This window comes from Bufo bufo, chromosome 1 (assembly GCF_905171765.1).
Source record: "Bufo bufo chromosome 1, aBufBuf1.1, whole genome shotgun sequence".
Classification (NCBI taxonomy): Eukaryota; Metazoa; Chordata; class Amphibia; order Anura; family Bufonidae; genus Bufo; species Bufo bufo.
The window spans coordinates 567,506,230-567,519,870 of NC_053389.1; the positions used below are offsets into that span (position 1 = coordinate 567,506,230).

The window sequence follows — 13,641 nt, forward strand, 5'->3', positions numbered from 1 at the left end:
GAACGGATCCGTCTGCATAACAGTTTTTTTCAGATCTGATTTTTCACTTCGTGAAAACTCAGATCCGACAGTATATTCTAACACAGAGGCGTTCCCATAGTGATGGGGACGCTTCAAGTTAGAATATACTAAGAACTGTGTACATGACTGCCCCCTGCTGCCTGGCAGTACCCGATCTCTTACAGAGGGCTGTGATCCGCACAATTAACCCCTGTTAATTGTGCATATCATAGCCCCCTGTAAGAGATCAGGTGCTGCCAGGCAGCAGGGGCCAGACCCCCTCCCTCCCCAGTTTTAAATTCATTTGTGGCCAGTGCGGCCCCCCCCCCCAGTATTATGTTCATTGGTGGCCAGTGCGGCCCCCCTCCCCAGTATTATATTCATTGGTGGCCAGTGCGGCCCCCCCCCTCCCTCCCCAGTATTATATTCATTGGTGGCCAGTGCGGCCCCCCTCCCTCCCTCCCCAGTATTATATGCATTGGTGGCCAGTGCGGCCCCCCCTCCCTCCCCAGTATTATATTCATTGGTGGGCAGTACAGCCCCCCTCCCTCCCTCCTCAGTATTATATTCATTGGTGGCCAGTGCGGCCTCCCCTCTCCCCCCCCCCTAATTAAAATCACCCCCCCATCATTGGTGGCAGCTGAGAGTTCCGATCGGAGGCCCAGTTTAATCGCTGGGGCTCCGATCGGTTACCATGGCAGCCAAGACGCTACTGCATTCCTGCTTGCCATGGTTACTTGGCAATTGTAGAAGCATTATACTTACCTGCGATGTCTGTGACCGGCCGGGCGCTCATCCTACTGGTAAGTGAAAGGTCTTTGCTATAAGCAATGCGCCGCACAGACCTTTCACTTACCAGTAGGAGGAGCGCCCGGCCGGTCACAGACATCGCAGGTAAGTATAATGCTTCTAAAATTGCTAAGTAACCATGGCAGCCAGGACTGCAGTAGCGTCTTGGCTGCCATGGTAACCGATCGGAGCCCCAGCGATTAAACTGGGACTCCGATCGGAACTCTCCGCTGCCACCAATGATGGGGGGGGTGATTTAAATTAGGGGGAGGGAGGGAGGGTTTGCCGCACTGGCCACCAATGAATATAATACTGGGGAGGGAGGGGGGCTGCACTGGCCACCAATGAATATAATACTGGGGAGGGAGGGGGGGCCGCACTGGCCACCAATGAATATAATACTGGGGAGGGAGGGGGGCCGCACTGGCCACCAATGAATATAATACTGGGGAGGGAGGGGGGCTGCACTGGCCACCAATGAATATAATACTGGGGAGGGAGGGGGGGCCGCACTGGCCACCAATGAATATAATACTGGGGAGGGAGGGGGGCCGCACTGGCCACCAATGAATATAATACTGGGGAGGGATGGGGGGCCGCACTGGCCACCAATGAATATAATACTGGGGAGGGAGGGGGGCCGCACTGGCCACCAATGAATATAATACTGGGGAGGGAGGGAGGGGGGCCGCACTGGCCACCAATGAATATAATACTGGGGAGGGAGGGAGGGGGGCCGAACTGGCCACCAATGAATATAATACTGAGGAGGGAGGGGGGCCGCACTGGCCACCAATGAATATAATACTGGGGAAGGAGGGGGGCCGCACTGGCCACCAATGAATATAATACTGGGGAGGGAGGGAGGGGGACCTTACTGGCCACCAATGAATATAATACTGGGGAGGGAGGGGGGGGCCGCACTGGCCACAAATGAATTTAAAACTGGGGAGGGAGGGGGGTGTGGTACCTGAGGGGTTAATTGTGCGGATCACAGCCCCCTGTAAGAGATCAGGTGCTGCCAGACAGCAGGGGGCAGTTATTACACAGTTCTCAGTATATTCTAACTTAAAGCGTCCCTATCACTATGGGAACGCCTCTGTGTTAGAATATACTGTCGGATCTGAGTTTCACGATCTAACTCAAATCCGATAGTATATTCTAACATAGAGGCATTCCCATGGTGATGGGGACGCTTCAAGTTAAAATATACCATCGGATTGGAGAAAACTCCGATCCGATGGTATATTAATAGGGACTCCTGACTTTACATTGAAAGTCAATGGGGGACGGATCCGTTTGCAATTGCACCATATTGTGTCAACGTCAAACGGATCCATCCCATTGACTTACATTGTAAGTCAGGACGGATCCGTTTGGCTCCGCACAGCCAGGCGGACACCCAAACGCTGCAAGCTGCGTTCGGGTATCCGCCTGCTGAGCAGAACGGAGGCCAAACGGTGCCATACTGATGCATTCTGAGCGGATCCGCATCCACTCAGAATGCATTGGGGCTGTACGGATCCGTTCGGGGCCGCTTGTGAGAGCCTTCAAACGGAACTCACAAGCGGAACCCCGAACGCAAGTGTGAAAGTAGCCTTAAACCTTATCTGTCACTTCTCTGCCCAAGCCTCCAATCTATCCAGATCCATCTGTAGCAGTATAGTGTCCTCTTCAGTGTTAATTACTTTACACAGTTTAGTGTCATCTGCAAAAATTGATATTTTACTATGCAAGCCTTCTACAAGATCATTAATAAATATATTGAAGAGAATAGGGCCCAATACTGACCCCTGAGGTACCCCACTAGTGACAGTGACCCAATCTGAGTGTGTACCATTAATAACCACCCTCTGTTTTCTATCACTGAGCCAGTTACTTACCCACATACAGACGTTTTCTCCCAGTCCGAGCGTTCTCATTTTATATACTAACCTTTTATGCGGTACAGTGTCAAATGCTTTGGAGAAGTCCAGATATACGACATCCATTGATTCGCCGCTGTCAAGTCTAGAACTTACCTCCTTATAGAAACTGATTAAATTTGCTTGACATGACTTATCCCCATGAAGCCATGCTGATATGGCGTTATTTGCTTATTTTCATTTAGATCCTCTAAGATAGCATCTCTTAGAAAACCTTCAGTTTACCCACAACAGATGTTTAACTTACCGGCCTATATTTTCTAGGCTCTGTTTTTGCACCCTTTTTGAATATTGGCACCACATTTGCTATGCGCCAATCCTGTGGAACACCCTGTCAGTATAGAGTCTGTAAATATCAGAAATAAGGCCTCTTTCACACGGGCGAGATTTCCGCGCGGGTGCAATGCGTGGGGTGAACCCATTGCACCCGCACTGAATCCGGACCCATTCATTTCTATAGGGCTGTGCACATATGCGGTGATTTTCACGCATCACTTGTGCGTTGCGTGAAAATCGCAGCATGCTCTAAATTCTGCTTTTTTCACACAGCGCATGCCCCATAGAAGTGAATGGGGCTGCGTGAAAATCGCAAGCATCCGCAAGCAAGTGTGGATGCGGTGCGATTTTCACGCATGGTTCTTAGGAGATGATCGGGATGGGGACCCGATCATTATTATTTTCCCTTATAACATGGTTATAAGGGAAAATAATAGCATTCTAAATACAGAATGCTTAGTAAAATAGGGATGACGGGGTTAAAAAAAAATATTATAATTTAACTCACCTCATCCACTTGTTCGCGCAGCCCGGCTTCTCTTCTGTCTTCTTCTTTGAAGACCAGGAGGAAAAGGACCTGTGGTGACGTCACTGCGCTCATCACATGGTCCGTCGCATGATCCATCACTCCACCCCTATTTTACTAAGCATTCTGCATTAAGAATGCTATTATTTTCCCTTATAACCATGTTATAAGGGAAAATAATAAAATCTACACAACACCTAACCCAAACCCGAACTTCTGTGAAGAAGCCCGGGTTCAGGTTTGGGTACCAAACATGCCGATTTTTCTAACGCACATGCAAAACGCATTAAAACGCTTTGCACTGGTGCTGAAAAATCACGCATTTTCCCGCGACGCACCCGCATCCTATCCGGCCCTCACACGCGACGCCCGTGTGAAAGAGGCCTAAGGGTCTGGCTATGACATTACTTAATTCTCTTAGGATACGGGGGTGTATGCCATCTGGTCCTGATGATTTGTCTATTTTAATCTTTATAAGATGCCGCTGTACTTCTTCCTGGGTCAAACAGGGCACTTTTAATGGGGAATTTACTTTTACATTCTGCATTTCATCTGACAGTTTATTTTCCTCAGTGAATACAGTGGAGAAAAAAATATTTAATAGCTTTGCTTTCTCCTCGTCGCTCTCTGCAACTCACCCCTCATTGCTCTGTAGAGGGCCGACACCTTCAGATTTATACTTTTTATAATTGAAGAACATTTTAGGGTTAGTTTTGCTCTCTTTTGCAATTAATCTCTTGGTCTCTAGTTTGGCGGCTTTTATTTGTTTTTTACTATTTTTTTTCCTATTTTTTTTAGTGCTTCCTCGCTACCCTCCTGTTTTAGTGATTTAAATGCTTTCTTTTTGTCATTTATTGACGATCAACAAAAAAAACAGAACAGACACGAACAGAACAGAAAAGAATATATGTTTGTGTGCATGAGCCCTAAGAAAACACCACACATAGAGCACTTTTATAACCAGCATGCATGGCACAAGTTACTATAGACCCTGGCACAAATGGTTAATAAATATGCCACATCAGATTATGAATATGAATAACACAAATACAATGATAAATGTGGGGCAGCGGTAGTGATGACAGGAGTAGGGATGTCATATGATATGTCATGACAGGTTTAACAAAAAAGATGCATTCCATCCAAAATCGCACGTCATTAAATTAGCATAACTTTAACTGTAAATAAAATGCACAATTTTCGATAAATGTGGACCACTGTGTGAATGTCTCATACCTCAGTCTTAATAAGGGCTCATGCACACGACCATTGTTGTTTTGCGGTCCGTTTTTCCGTATCTGAGGTATTTTTTTCTCTGATTTAAGTCCTCTTTTGTTCCGTTATTGCACAAAACATATCCGTATGGTTTCTGTATTTGATCCGTTTTTTGCGGATTGGAAAAACGGAAACAGTAACTTATTAATTACCAAATACATGAGCAATATGGGCTGGGCATAGCATTTCTACAGTATGGATCCGCAAAATACGGATGAAATACTGATGACATACGGATGTGTTCCGTGTGCGTTCCGACCCATTGACTTGAATGGGGCCTCGGACCGTGATTTGCCGACATTAATAGTTGCAGAATAGCTGCAAATCTTTCTATTATACTTCTACTACATTATACTACTCTGAGTAGCTTCACTCTTGGTTTTGGCTCACAATAACTAAAGGAAATAACTGAAGTGTGAACTTGACCTAACAATTACAAAGTTAGTTAGGTGTAGTTGTTTCAGAGTGATTTGCCCCTCATCAGTGCAGAGCACTGGGTAAGAGGGCTTTCTCAGGATCTGGAGGGTCAGTGCAAGGTGTAGTAATACAGCTATACAGACACTGGCTTAATTTGTTCAACTCACCCCAAAGCTACCAATTTGGTAGCAAGAAAAAGAACATAAGCTACAAGAGTAATTATACTGGGATTACTCTGCTTTAGTTGGAATTCTAATGATTGCTCAGGTAATACATTTTCATTCGCTTTGTCAAGGCATTGTGAAATGTTAAATCCCTCTTGAACGCAGTAACTTCAATGAATACATGTTTTGATGTAATATATCTTCTTTGTAGTGAGCAATGCTAATATGCTATTATAAAGTCAAATATGCACTCAGCTTTATTTGTATTCTGTTAAATTATATAGAACGCACCATTATGATAATATAAAAAAATACAAAGTCGCAAACTTGCAGCGCCGAGGTAATAGTGCTTGACTTTAAACTAATGGACTTGATGACAGGCTTATGGTGATAATGTAATGATACTTTGATTACTAGTTATAAATTGCTGGATTCACTCAGCGGGGAGTAAAGTGTTTTGCCGACAGTTACAGCAAGAGACTAGAACGAGATATTTAATGGTGCTGACAGAATGCCTATAACTTTGGCACACTTCTGTGATAACAGATTGTCCCTTTTATTTTATTATTTTTAAGATTTCTTTAAAACATTTAGAATAAGAAGTTAATTACTTGATGAATTTGTGTAATTTTGCATCCACATTAGGATGGCGGTACAAAAATATGTATTTCTTTATAAAATCTATTATTTAAATGTAAATTTAAAGCAATGGTTCAACTTTGATATTGTATTGTATTTTATGTCACAGGAACTGCTTTACCAGATATATTCCTAGCATTTTCTAGTACGTTCTTATTCCTGGAAACAATTATATAAAGGCCATAGGTAGGGATGAGCGAATCTACTTCGGATGTTTCATCTGAAGTCGATTCGCTCATCCCTAACCATAGGCACAGGGAAAACAAATTCTCCTTTGCTGCTGGTGTCCATACTCCATTTACAGCCACCAGTAAATACAGTCTATTGTATTTTGAAGACACTGATGAAAGCAGCGGAATGGGATTGTTCTTTTTAGAAGCATAGCTTAAAGTGGTACAGAGGTAACAGTCATGCCTGGACCCTGTTGTCTGAGATGGCCTAAAGGTCCCTTGGCTTCATAACAAGACACCACCAAAAATGGCGCATATTCGGTGGAGACCATATTAGAGATTTTGCATTAGGCCTAAGGAGCTTCAAGTTAAGCTTCTGACTTTCCATGACCTGCTGTACAGTCGTGGCCAAAAGTTTTGAGAATGACACAAATATTTGTTTTCACAAAGTTTGCTGCTAAACTGCTTTTAGATCTTTGTTTCAGTTGTTTCTGTGATGTAGTGAAATATAATTACACGCACTTCATACGTTTTAAAGGCTTTTATCGACAATTACATGACATTTATGCAAAGAGTCAGTATTTGCAATGTTGGCCCTTCTTTTTCAGGACCTCTGGGCATGCTCTCAAGTCAATTCCTGACTGATAGCAACCCATTCTTTCATAATCACTTCTTGGAGTTTGTCAGAATTAGTGGGTTTTTGTTTGTCCACCCGCCTCTTGAGGATTGACCACAAGTTCTCAATGGGATTAAGATCTGGGGAGTTTCCAGGCCATGGACCCAAAATGTCAATGTTTTGGTCCCCGAGCCACTTAGTTATCACTTTTGCCTTATGGCACGGTGCTCCATCGTGCTGGAAAATGCATTGTTCTTCACCAAACTGTTGTTGGATTGTTGGAAGAAGTTGCTGTTGGAGGGTGTTTTGGTATAATTCTTTATTCATGGCTGTGTTTTTGGGCAAAATTGTGAGTGAGCCAACTCCCTTGGATGGGAAGCAACCCCACACATGAATGGTCTCAGGATGCTTTACTGTTGGCATGACACAGGACTAATGGTAGCGCTCACCTTTTCTTCTCCGGACAAGCCTTTTTCCAGATGCCCCAAACAATCGGAAAGAGGCTTCATCGGAGAATATGACTTTGCCCCAGTCCTCAGCAGTCCATTCACCATACTTTCTGCAGAAGATAAATCTGTCCCTGATGTTTTTCTTTGGAGAGAAGTGGTTTCTTTGCTGGCCTTCTTGACACCAGGGCATCTTCCAAAAGTCTTCGCCTCACTGTGCGTGCAGATGCGCTCACATCTGCCTGCTGCCATTCCTGAGCAAGCTCTGCACTGGTGGCACTCCGATCCCGCATCCTCTTTAGGAGACGATCCTGGTGCTTGCTGGACTTTCTTGGACACCCTGAAGCCTTCTTAACAAGAATTGAACCTCTTTCCTTGAAGTTCTTGATGATCCTATAAATTGTTGATTGAGGTGCAATCTTAGTAGCCACAATATCCTTGCCTGTGAGGCCATTTTTATGCAACGCAATGATGGCTGCACGCGTTTCTTTGCAGGTCACCATGGTTAACAATGGAAGAATAATGATTTCAAGCATCACCCTCCTTTTAACATGTCAAGTCTGCCATTTTAACCCAATCAGCCTGACATAATGATCTCCAGCCTTGTGCTCGTCAACATTCTCAGCTGAGTTAATTTTCATGGCAAAGAAGGACTATGCAATTCATCTGATCACTCTTCATAACATTCTGAAGTATATGCAAATTGCTATTATAAAAACTAAAGCAGCAACTTTCTAATATTTATGTAATTCTCAAAACTTTTGGCCATGACTGTACATTGATTCTGTTTGTAAAGGGACTCAAAAAAGCAAATAATTGTGGGCTCTTCTAATTTAGTCTAATATTTAGACAACCTAAACAGACCATGCAGTCTAAGAATACACTTAAAGAGGACCTTTAACCTGAAAATGCAAGTTAAACTAAAGATATACCCTTACTTGCCGGCCCCCGGTGGTGCTTATTCAGTTCTTCATTTTGCACTCAGTGCCCCTGTTTGTCTGCGGTGCCCCCCGCAATATTTTCTGCCTTCTATGCTAATGAGCCATTCGGCTCAACTGGGCGGGCCTCCCGGGCGTGTCTTTCTTCTCCCTGGCACGGAGTGCATCCAATCAGCGCGGTCAGCTCTTAGCCAGGGAGAAGAAGCTCCAGTTCTCGCGAGATTCGCGAGAACTGGAGCGATTTCATCCATCCTGAGCCACCGCCTCTGACGCTGCTCCAATGCTCACCGCGGGAATCCAAGATGGCGCCGGCTCAGAATGGATGAATTCGCTCCAGTTCTCGCGAATCTCGCGAGAACTGGAGCTTCTTCTCCCTGGATGCGCTCCGTGCCAGGGAGAAGAAAGAAAGGCAAGAACTTTTGCAGGCCCGCCCAGTTGAGCCGAATGGCTCATTAGCATAGAAGGCAGGAAATATTGCGGGAGGCATCGCGGACAAACGGGGGCACTGAGTGCAAAATGAAGAACTGAATAAGCACCACCGGGGGCTGGCAAGTAAGGGTATATCATTAGTTTAACTTGCATTTTTAGGTGAAAGGTCCTCTTTAATTTCATCTTGTATGATAAGTTTTGTGCATCTTGCTAGAAGTTAAAGGGTTTCTCTGTGGTCCACATATATTGATGACCTATCGGCAGGATAGGAGAGGAAAAGAGAATATATTAAGCATGACAGAGTAGAGAAGTCAGGTACAAGGTTTTCAGGGCAAGTGCTCTGACATCGGCCAACCATTTAGGGTGCACATCACATACGGAATAGGGGCTAATAACATTTTATTAGCCGTTCTCTGGCAAATGCTCACAGTCTGTTTGTACATTATACACTATTTGGGCTAAATGAGGGAAAATGACTTTATATTTATAAATTGTTATTTTTTTCTGCTCAGAGAAGCCACGATTACCACACGTCCATAGCTATTGGTTATTCTTACACAAGTACCCTCATTAATTTTAATGGACATATTTGTTTCATTATGTGACAATCAACCAAGGGCATTTCTCTAATTAAATCTCCAACTTGGATTATAGCCTGCGGCAACTGCTAGTATCCACTGAAGTTATTGTTTGACCAGGCAAATTTACTTAGTCTTAAATGTGTTAATTCCTGCTTTAAATCCCCCAATCACCTGCAAAAACGTTCTAGCAGTAATTATGACTATCATTATCCACTGGCAGCCTAGTCCTGCTATTAAGGTATGTTTTGAAATGCATCTTGCTATTTTGCAATTTTAGCAACATTTTGACAATTCAAATAAAATTAAACAAAAGTGTTAGATTTTATTACACTGCGCAAACATTTTTTTAAAGGAACATTAAACAGAGAAAATGCACATTTAAAAAAAATATCCTAGCATTTCCTCCGATCACCTCCTCCTTTTCTGTGATCCTATTTTGTCTCATATTACAATTACTGCTCCTGCACACAAACGTATTTTCTTTCCGTGTCCGTTCCATATTTTAATGTGGACTGTATGCGGAACCATTCATTTAAATGGGTCCGCAAAAAAACTAAAGTTACTCCGTGTGCTTTCCGTTTCCATATGTCTGTATTTCCGTTCCGCCAAAAAATAGAACATGTCCTATTATTATCCACATTATGGACAAGGATAGGACTGTTCTATTAGGGGCCAGCTGTTCCGTTCTGCAAAATACAGAATGCACATGGACGCCATCCGTATTTTTTGCTGTTTTGTTTTTACGGACTGCAAAATACATACGGTCATGTGCATGAGCCCGTAAACTGAGAAATATACGGAAGATCTCAGGAGCTCTGTCATGTTCTCCTTCTCATCATCAATCTCATGTGTTTGGCTATAAGACAACTGGCTGGATCAGAACCCTTCCTCCCTCTGCCCTGTCTGCAGTAGGACCAAAGAATATTTAAAAACCACCCTCTGTGTTAGGCTAAATGCACAGAATCAGGATTGCGTGCAGATTTTCCACACGGATTTGGGTGCGGAAAATCCGCACCGTAGGTCATGTACATTGTACTCTATGAGAATTTGAAATTCTCGGTGCACACGAAGCAAATTTTTTCGGTGTGGATTTTGACCTGCGGTGTGGATTTTAAAGTCCATAGCAGGTCAATTTATATTATTTTTCCTGACCGGATTTTCTCCATTCACTTAGTAAAATCTGCACGCGAAAAATCTGCACCAATTCCGCATGCAAGTCCGCACCAATTGATGCGGATTGACCACATGGATTTGCCTGCGAACACCTGCGTATTCTCCGCACATGAATCCTGAACGTATGCATGTACCCTTAAGGCGCATCCCTTATTTGACTACCAGCCAAAGAAGGAAGAGATCAGCAGGAAATTAACCAGTGTTCTTTTTAGGATGTCGATAAAACAGTTTTTGTTTGGATAATGCACAAAATCAGGCAAACAGTGAGGGCAACTATATTTATTGTTCGCTTTTATTCATTTCATGGTTTATTGTTCTTTTAACAGCAATACTAGACTATGTCGCTTTGCTCTTAAACAGTTTGGCCAGTTTCCATCAACATATATTAGAGTCTAAAATATGATGTTATGCAATTTATTAATTGACCTTCTGTATCCATCTGTTACTATTTGTCCTGGATGTAAAAATCTGGAGTTTCCTCATCCATGTGATGTCAGAGAAAACAGTCCTATGATATATTGTTCACATGTGACCATATCATCCATTATATCCAGTTGTGATTCAATTTATACAGGTGGTGAACTATCTATCTATCTAAAAAGGCAAATGATGAGGCAGCACTCCAATGTAGTGAAGGGTGGTAGACCTGTTTATTTTCCCGGTCACAACGTTTCAGCCCGGCTCAAGTTTGACAAAGGCCTCATTGAGCTGGGCTGAAACGTTGCGACTGGGGAAATAAACGGGTCTAACACCCTTAACTACATTGGAGTGCTGCCTCATCATTTGCATTTCTGGATATCATTTACGGATTTATTGCTGGAAATCCCTGAGGATTTGCACCTACTTACATTGCTGCTGTGCTGCTGTTTTTTCTCTGTTTATTGTATATAACTATCTATCTATGTTATATCTATACATTTATCTCCTTTCTTTCTTTCTTTCTTTCTTGCTATGCTTATATAAGAATAGTGTATGCCATAGTTAAAATTATGTACCGTAACAAATTTCTTGTATCTCTATAGGAATATGATGGTATTGCATCCACCTAAATGACTCTGGTATGGAGGATATATAATTTGCAAGTACAACCCTTATATCAAGAAGCAAAAATCATGAAGACTTTTCCCAGCTTTCAACTGGTTGTTTTGTCCTTATTTTCCAAAGGAGTTTTGCTTTCTTCAAGTGACCACAACTTTGTAAGGAAAGAGATAAAATTTGAAGGTGATCTTGTTTTAGGAGGTCTATTTCCAATTAAAGAAAAGGGCACAGGATTAGAAGAATGTGGAAGGATTAATGAGGATCGAGGTATACAGCGCCTGGAAGCTATGTTGTTCGCAATTGATCATATTAACCGAGACAGTACACTTTTACCTGGAGTAAAAGTAGGTATTCACATTTTGGATACCTGTTCAAGGGACACCTATGCATTAGAACAATCCTTGGAGTTCGTTAGGGCTTCATTGACAAAGGTGGATGAAGCAGAATATGTGTGTCCAGATGGTTCACTTGCCATTCAAGGGAACAGCCCATTACTTATCGCTGGAGTGATTGGTGGTTCATATAGCAGTGTATCTATACAGGTAAGAAATAAAGAGATGTAATGTTCTGCTGTGAACATCATTAATGTATTATATAATAAAATTACTATGATTGTTCTTGAAAGTGGCTTAGCACTGGAAGTTTTGCTCAGGGTCTGGACAAGGTATTTTGTTGCCCTAGGCAGTGTAGCCCTCCACCCCCCACACACATCCCGAATCAATTTCCAGTGACAGTTCATTCTAATAAACAGATTTAATGTATTTAGAAAAATGATCACTGTCAAATCATTAAGAGATTTAACAGTGATCATTGTGATGGTCATACCCCTTTAAAGAAGCGGGCACTGTGGAGGTCACTGTTGAAAGGGCGGGCATTGTGGAGATCACTGTTAAAGAGGCGAACACTGTGGAGGTCACTGTTAAAGGGACGGGTACTGTGGAGGTCACTGTTAAAGAGGTGGGCACTGTGGAGGTTACTGTTAAAGAAGCGGGCACTGTGGAGGTCACTGTTAAATCAGCGGGCACTGTGGAGGTCACTGTTAAAGGGGCGGGCACTGTGTAAGTCATTGTTAAAGAAGCAGGCACTGTGGGGGTCACTGTTAAATCGGTGGGCACTGTAGAGGTCACTGTTAAAGGGACGGGTACTGTGGAGGTCACTGTTAAATAGGTGGGCACTGTAGAGGTTACTGTTAAAGAAGCGGGCACTGTGGAGGTCACTGTTAAATCGGTGGACACTTTGGAGGTCAATGTTAAAGGGGCGGACACTGTGGATGTTACTGTTAAAGGGGCAGGGTGCTGTGGAGGTCAGTGTTAAGGGGGCAGGGGCCACTATTAAAGTGGCAACTGCTGTGGATGTCACTGTTAAAGGGATTCTGTCACCTGCTTTTACCATTTTAAGCTGGCACCATCGCTATGTTGACTAAAGTACCTTATTTCCAGCAGTCTTCTTTTTACTTTATTTCGTTTTGTAGTTTTGATATAAAAGCGCTTTTTCTGTTATGCTAATTAGGGTCCAAGGTGCCCAGAGGGGCGTTTTTTTCACTCTCCGGGGCCCAGTGACGCCCCCCTGCAGTGCCCAAGAACGCCTCCTGATCATCAAATAACCTCCCACAGCCCCGGCAAATGGTTTTGCCCCCTGCCCACGTCATAGTCTACCTTATAGAAATGCCCCGTCCTTCTTCCTGTCTGCAACCAGAAAACTCGCGCAGGCGCAGTACTGCCAGCGGTCTGCGCCTGCGCGATCATCAACCTCCTGAGGGCAACAGCGCTCAGGTCACATCACTGGGCTCGGCGCATGCCCAGTGAGACTTTTGAGGCTGTTGCCCTCAGGACGTTGATGATCGCGCAGGCCGCTGGCAGTACTGCGCCTGCGCGAGTTTTCTGGCCGCAGACAGGAAGAAGGACGGGGCATTTCTATAAGGTAGACTATGACGTGGGGAGAGGGTGGAACCGTTTGCCGGGGCTGTGGGAGGTTATTTGATGATCAGGAGGCGTTCTTGGGCACTGCAGGGGGGCGTCACTGGGCTCCAGAGAGTGAAAAAAACGCCCCTCTGGGCACCTTGGACCCTAATTAGCATAACAGAAAAAGCGCTTTTATATCAAAACTACAAAACGAAATAAAATAAAAAGAAGACTGCTGGAAATAAGGTACTTTAGTCAACATAGCGATGGTGCCAGCTTAAAATGGTAAAAGCAGGTGACAGAATCCCTTTAAGGAAGCATGGTACTGTGAGGTCACT

General features: G+C 43.7%; 1 protein-coding gene across 1 annotated transcript in view; it reads left to right on the forward strand.

Annotated features, from left to right (window-relative positions):
- Window positions 1-13,641, forward strand: part of GRM3 (glutamate metabotropic receptor 3) — a 340,383-nt gene that overhangs the window by 173,268 nt on the left and 153,474 nt on the right. The window contains exon 2 of the mRNA XM_040415742.1: window positions 11,387-11,944. Coding sequence (XP_040271676.1) covers window positions 11,414-11,944 — 531 coding nt within the window. The 5' untranslated portion in view covers window positions 11,387-11,413. The remainder of the gene's footprint in view (window positions 1-11,386; window positions 11,945-13,641) is intronic.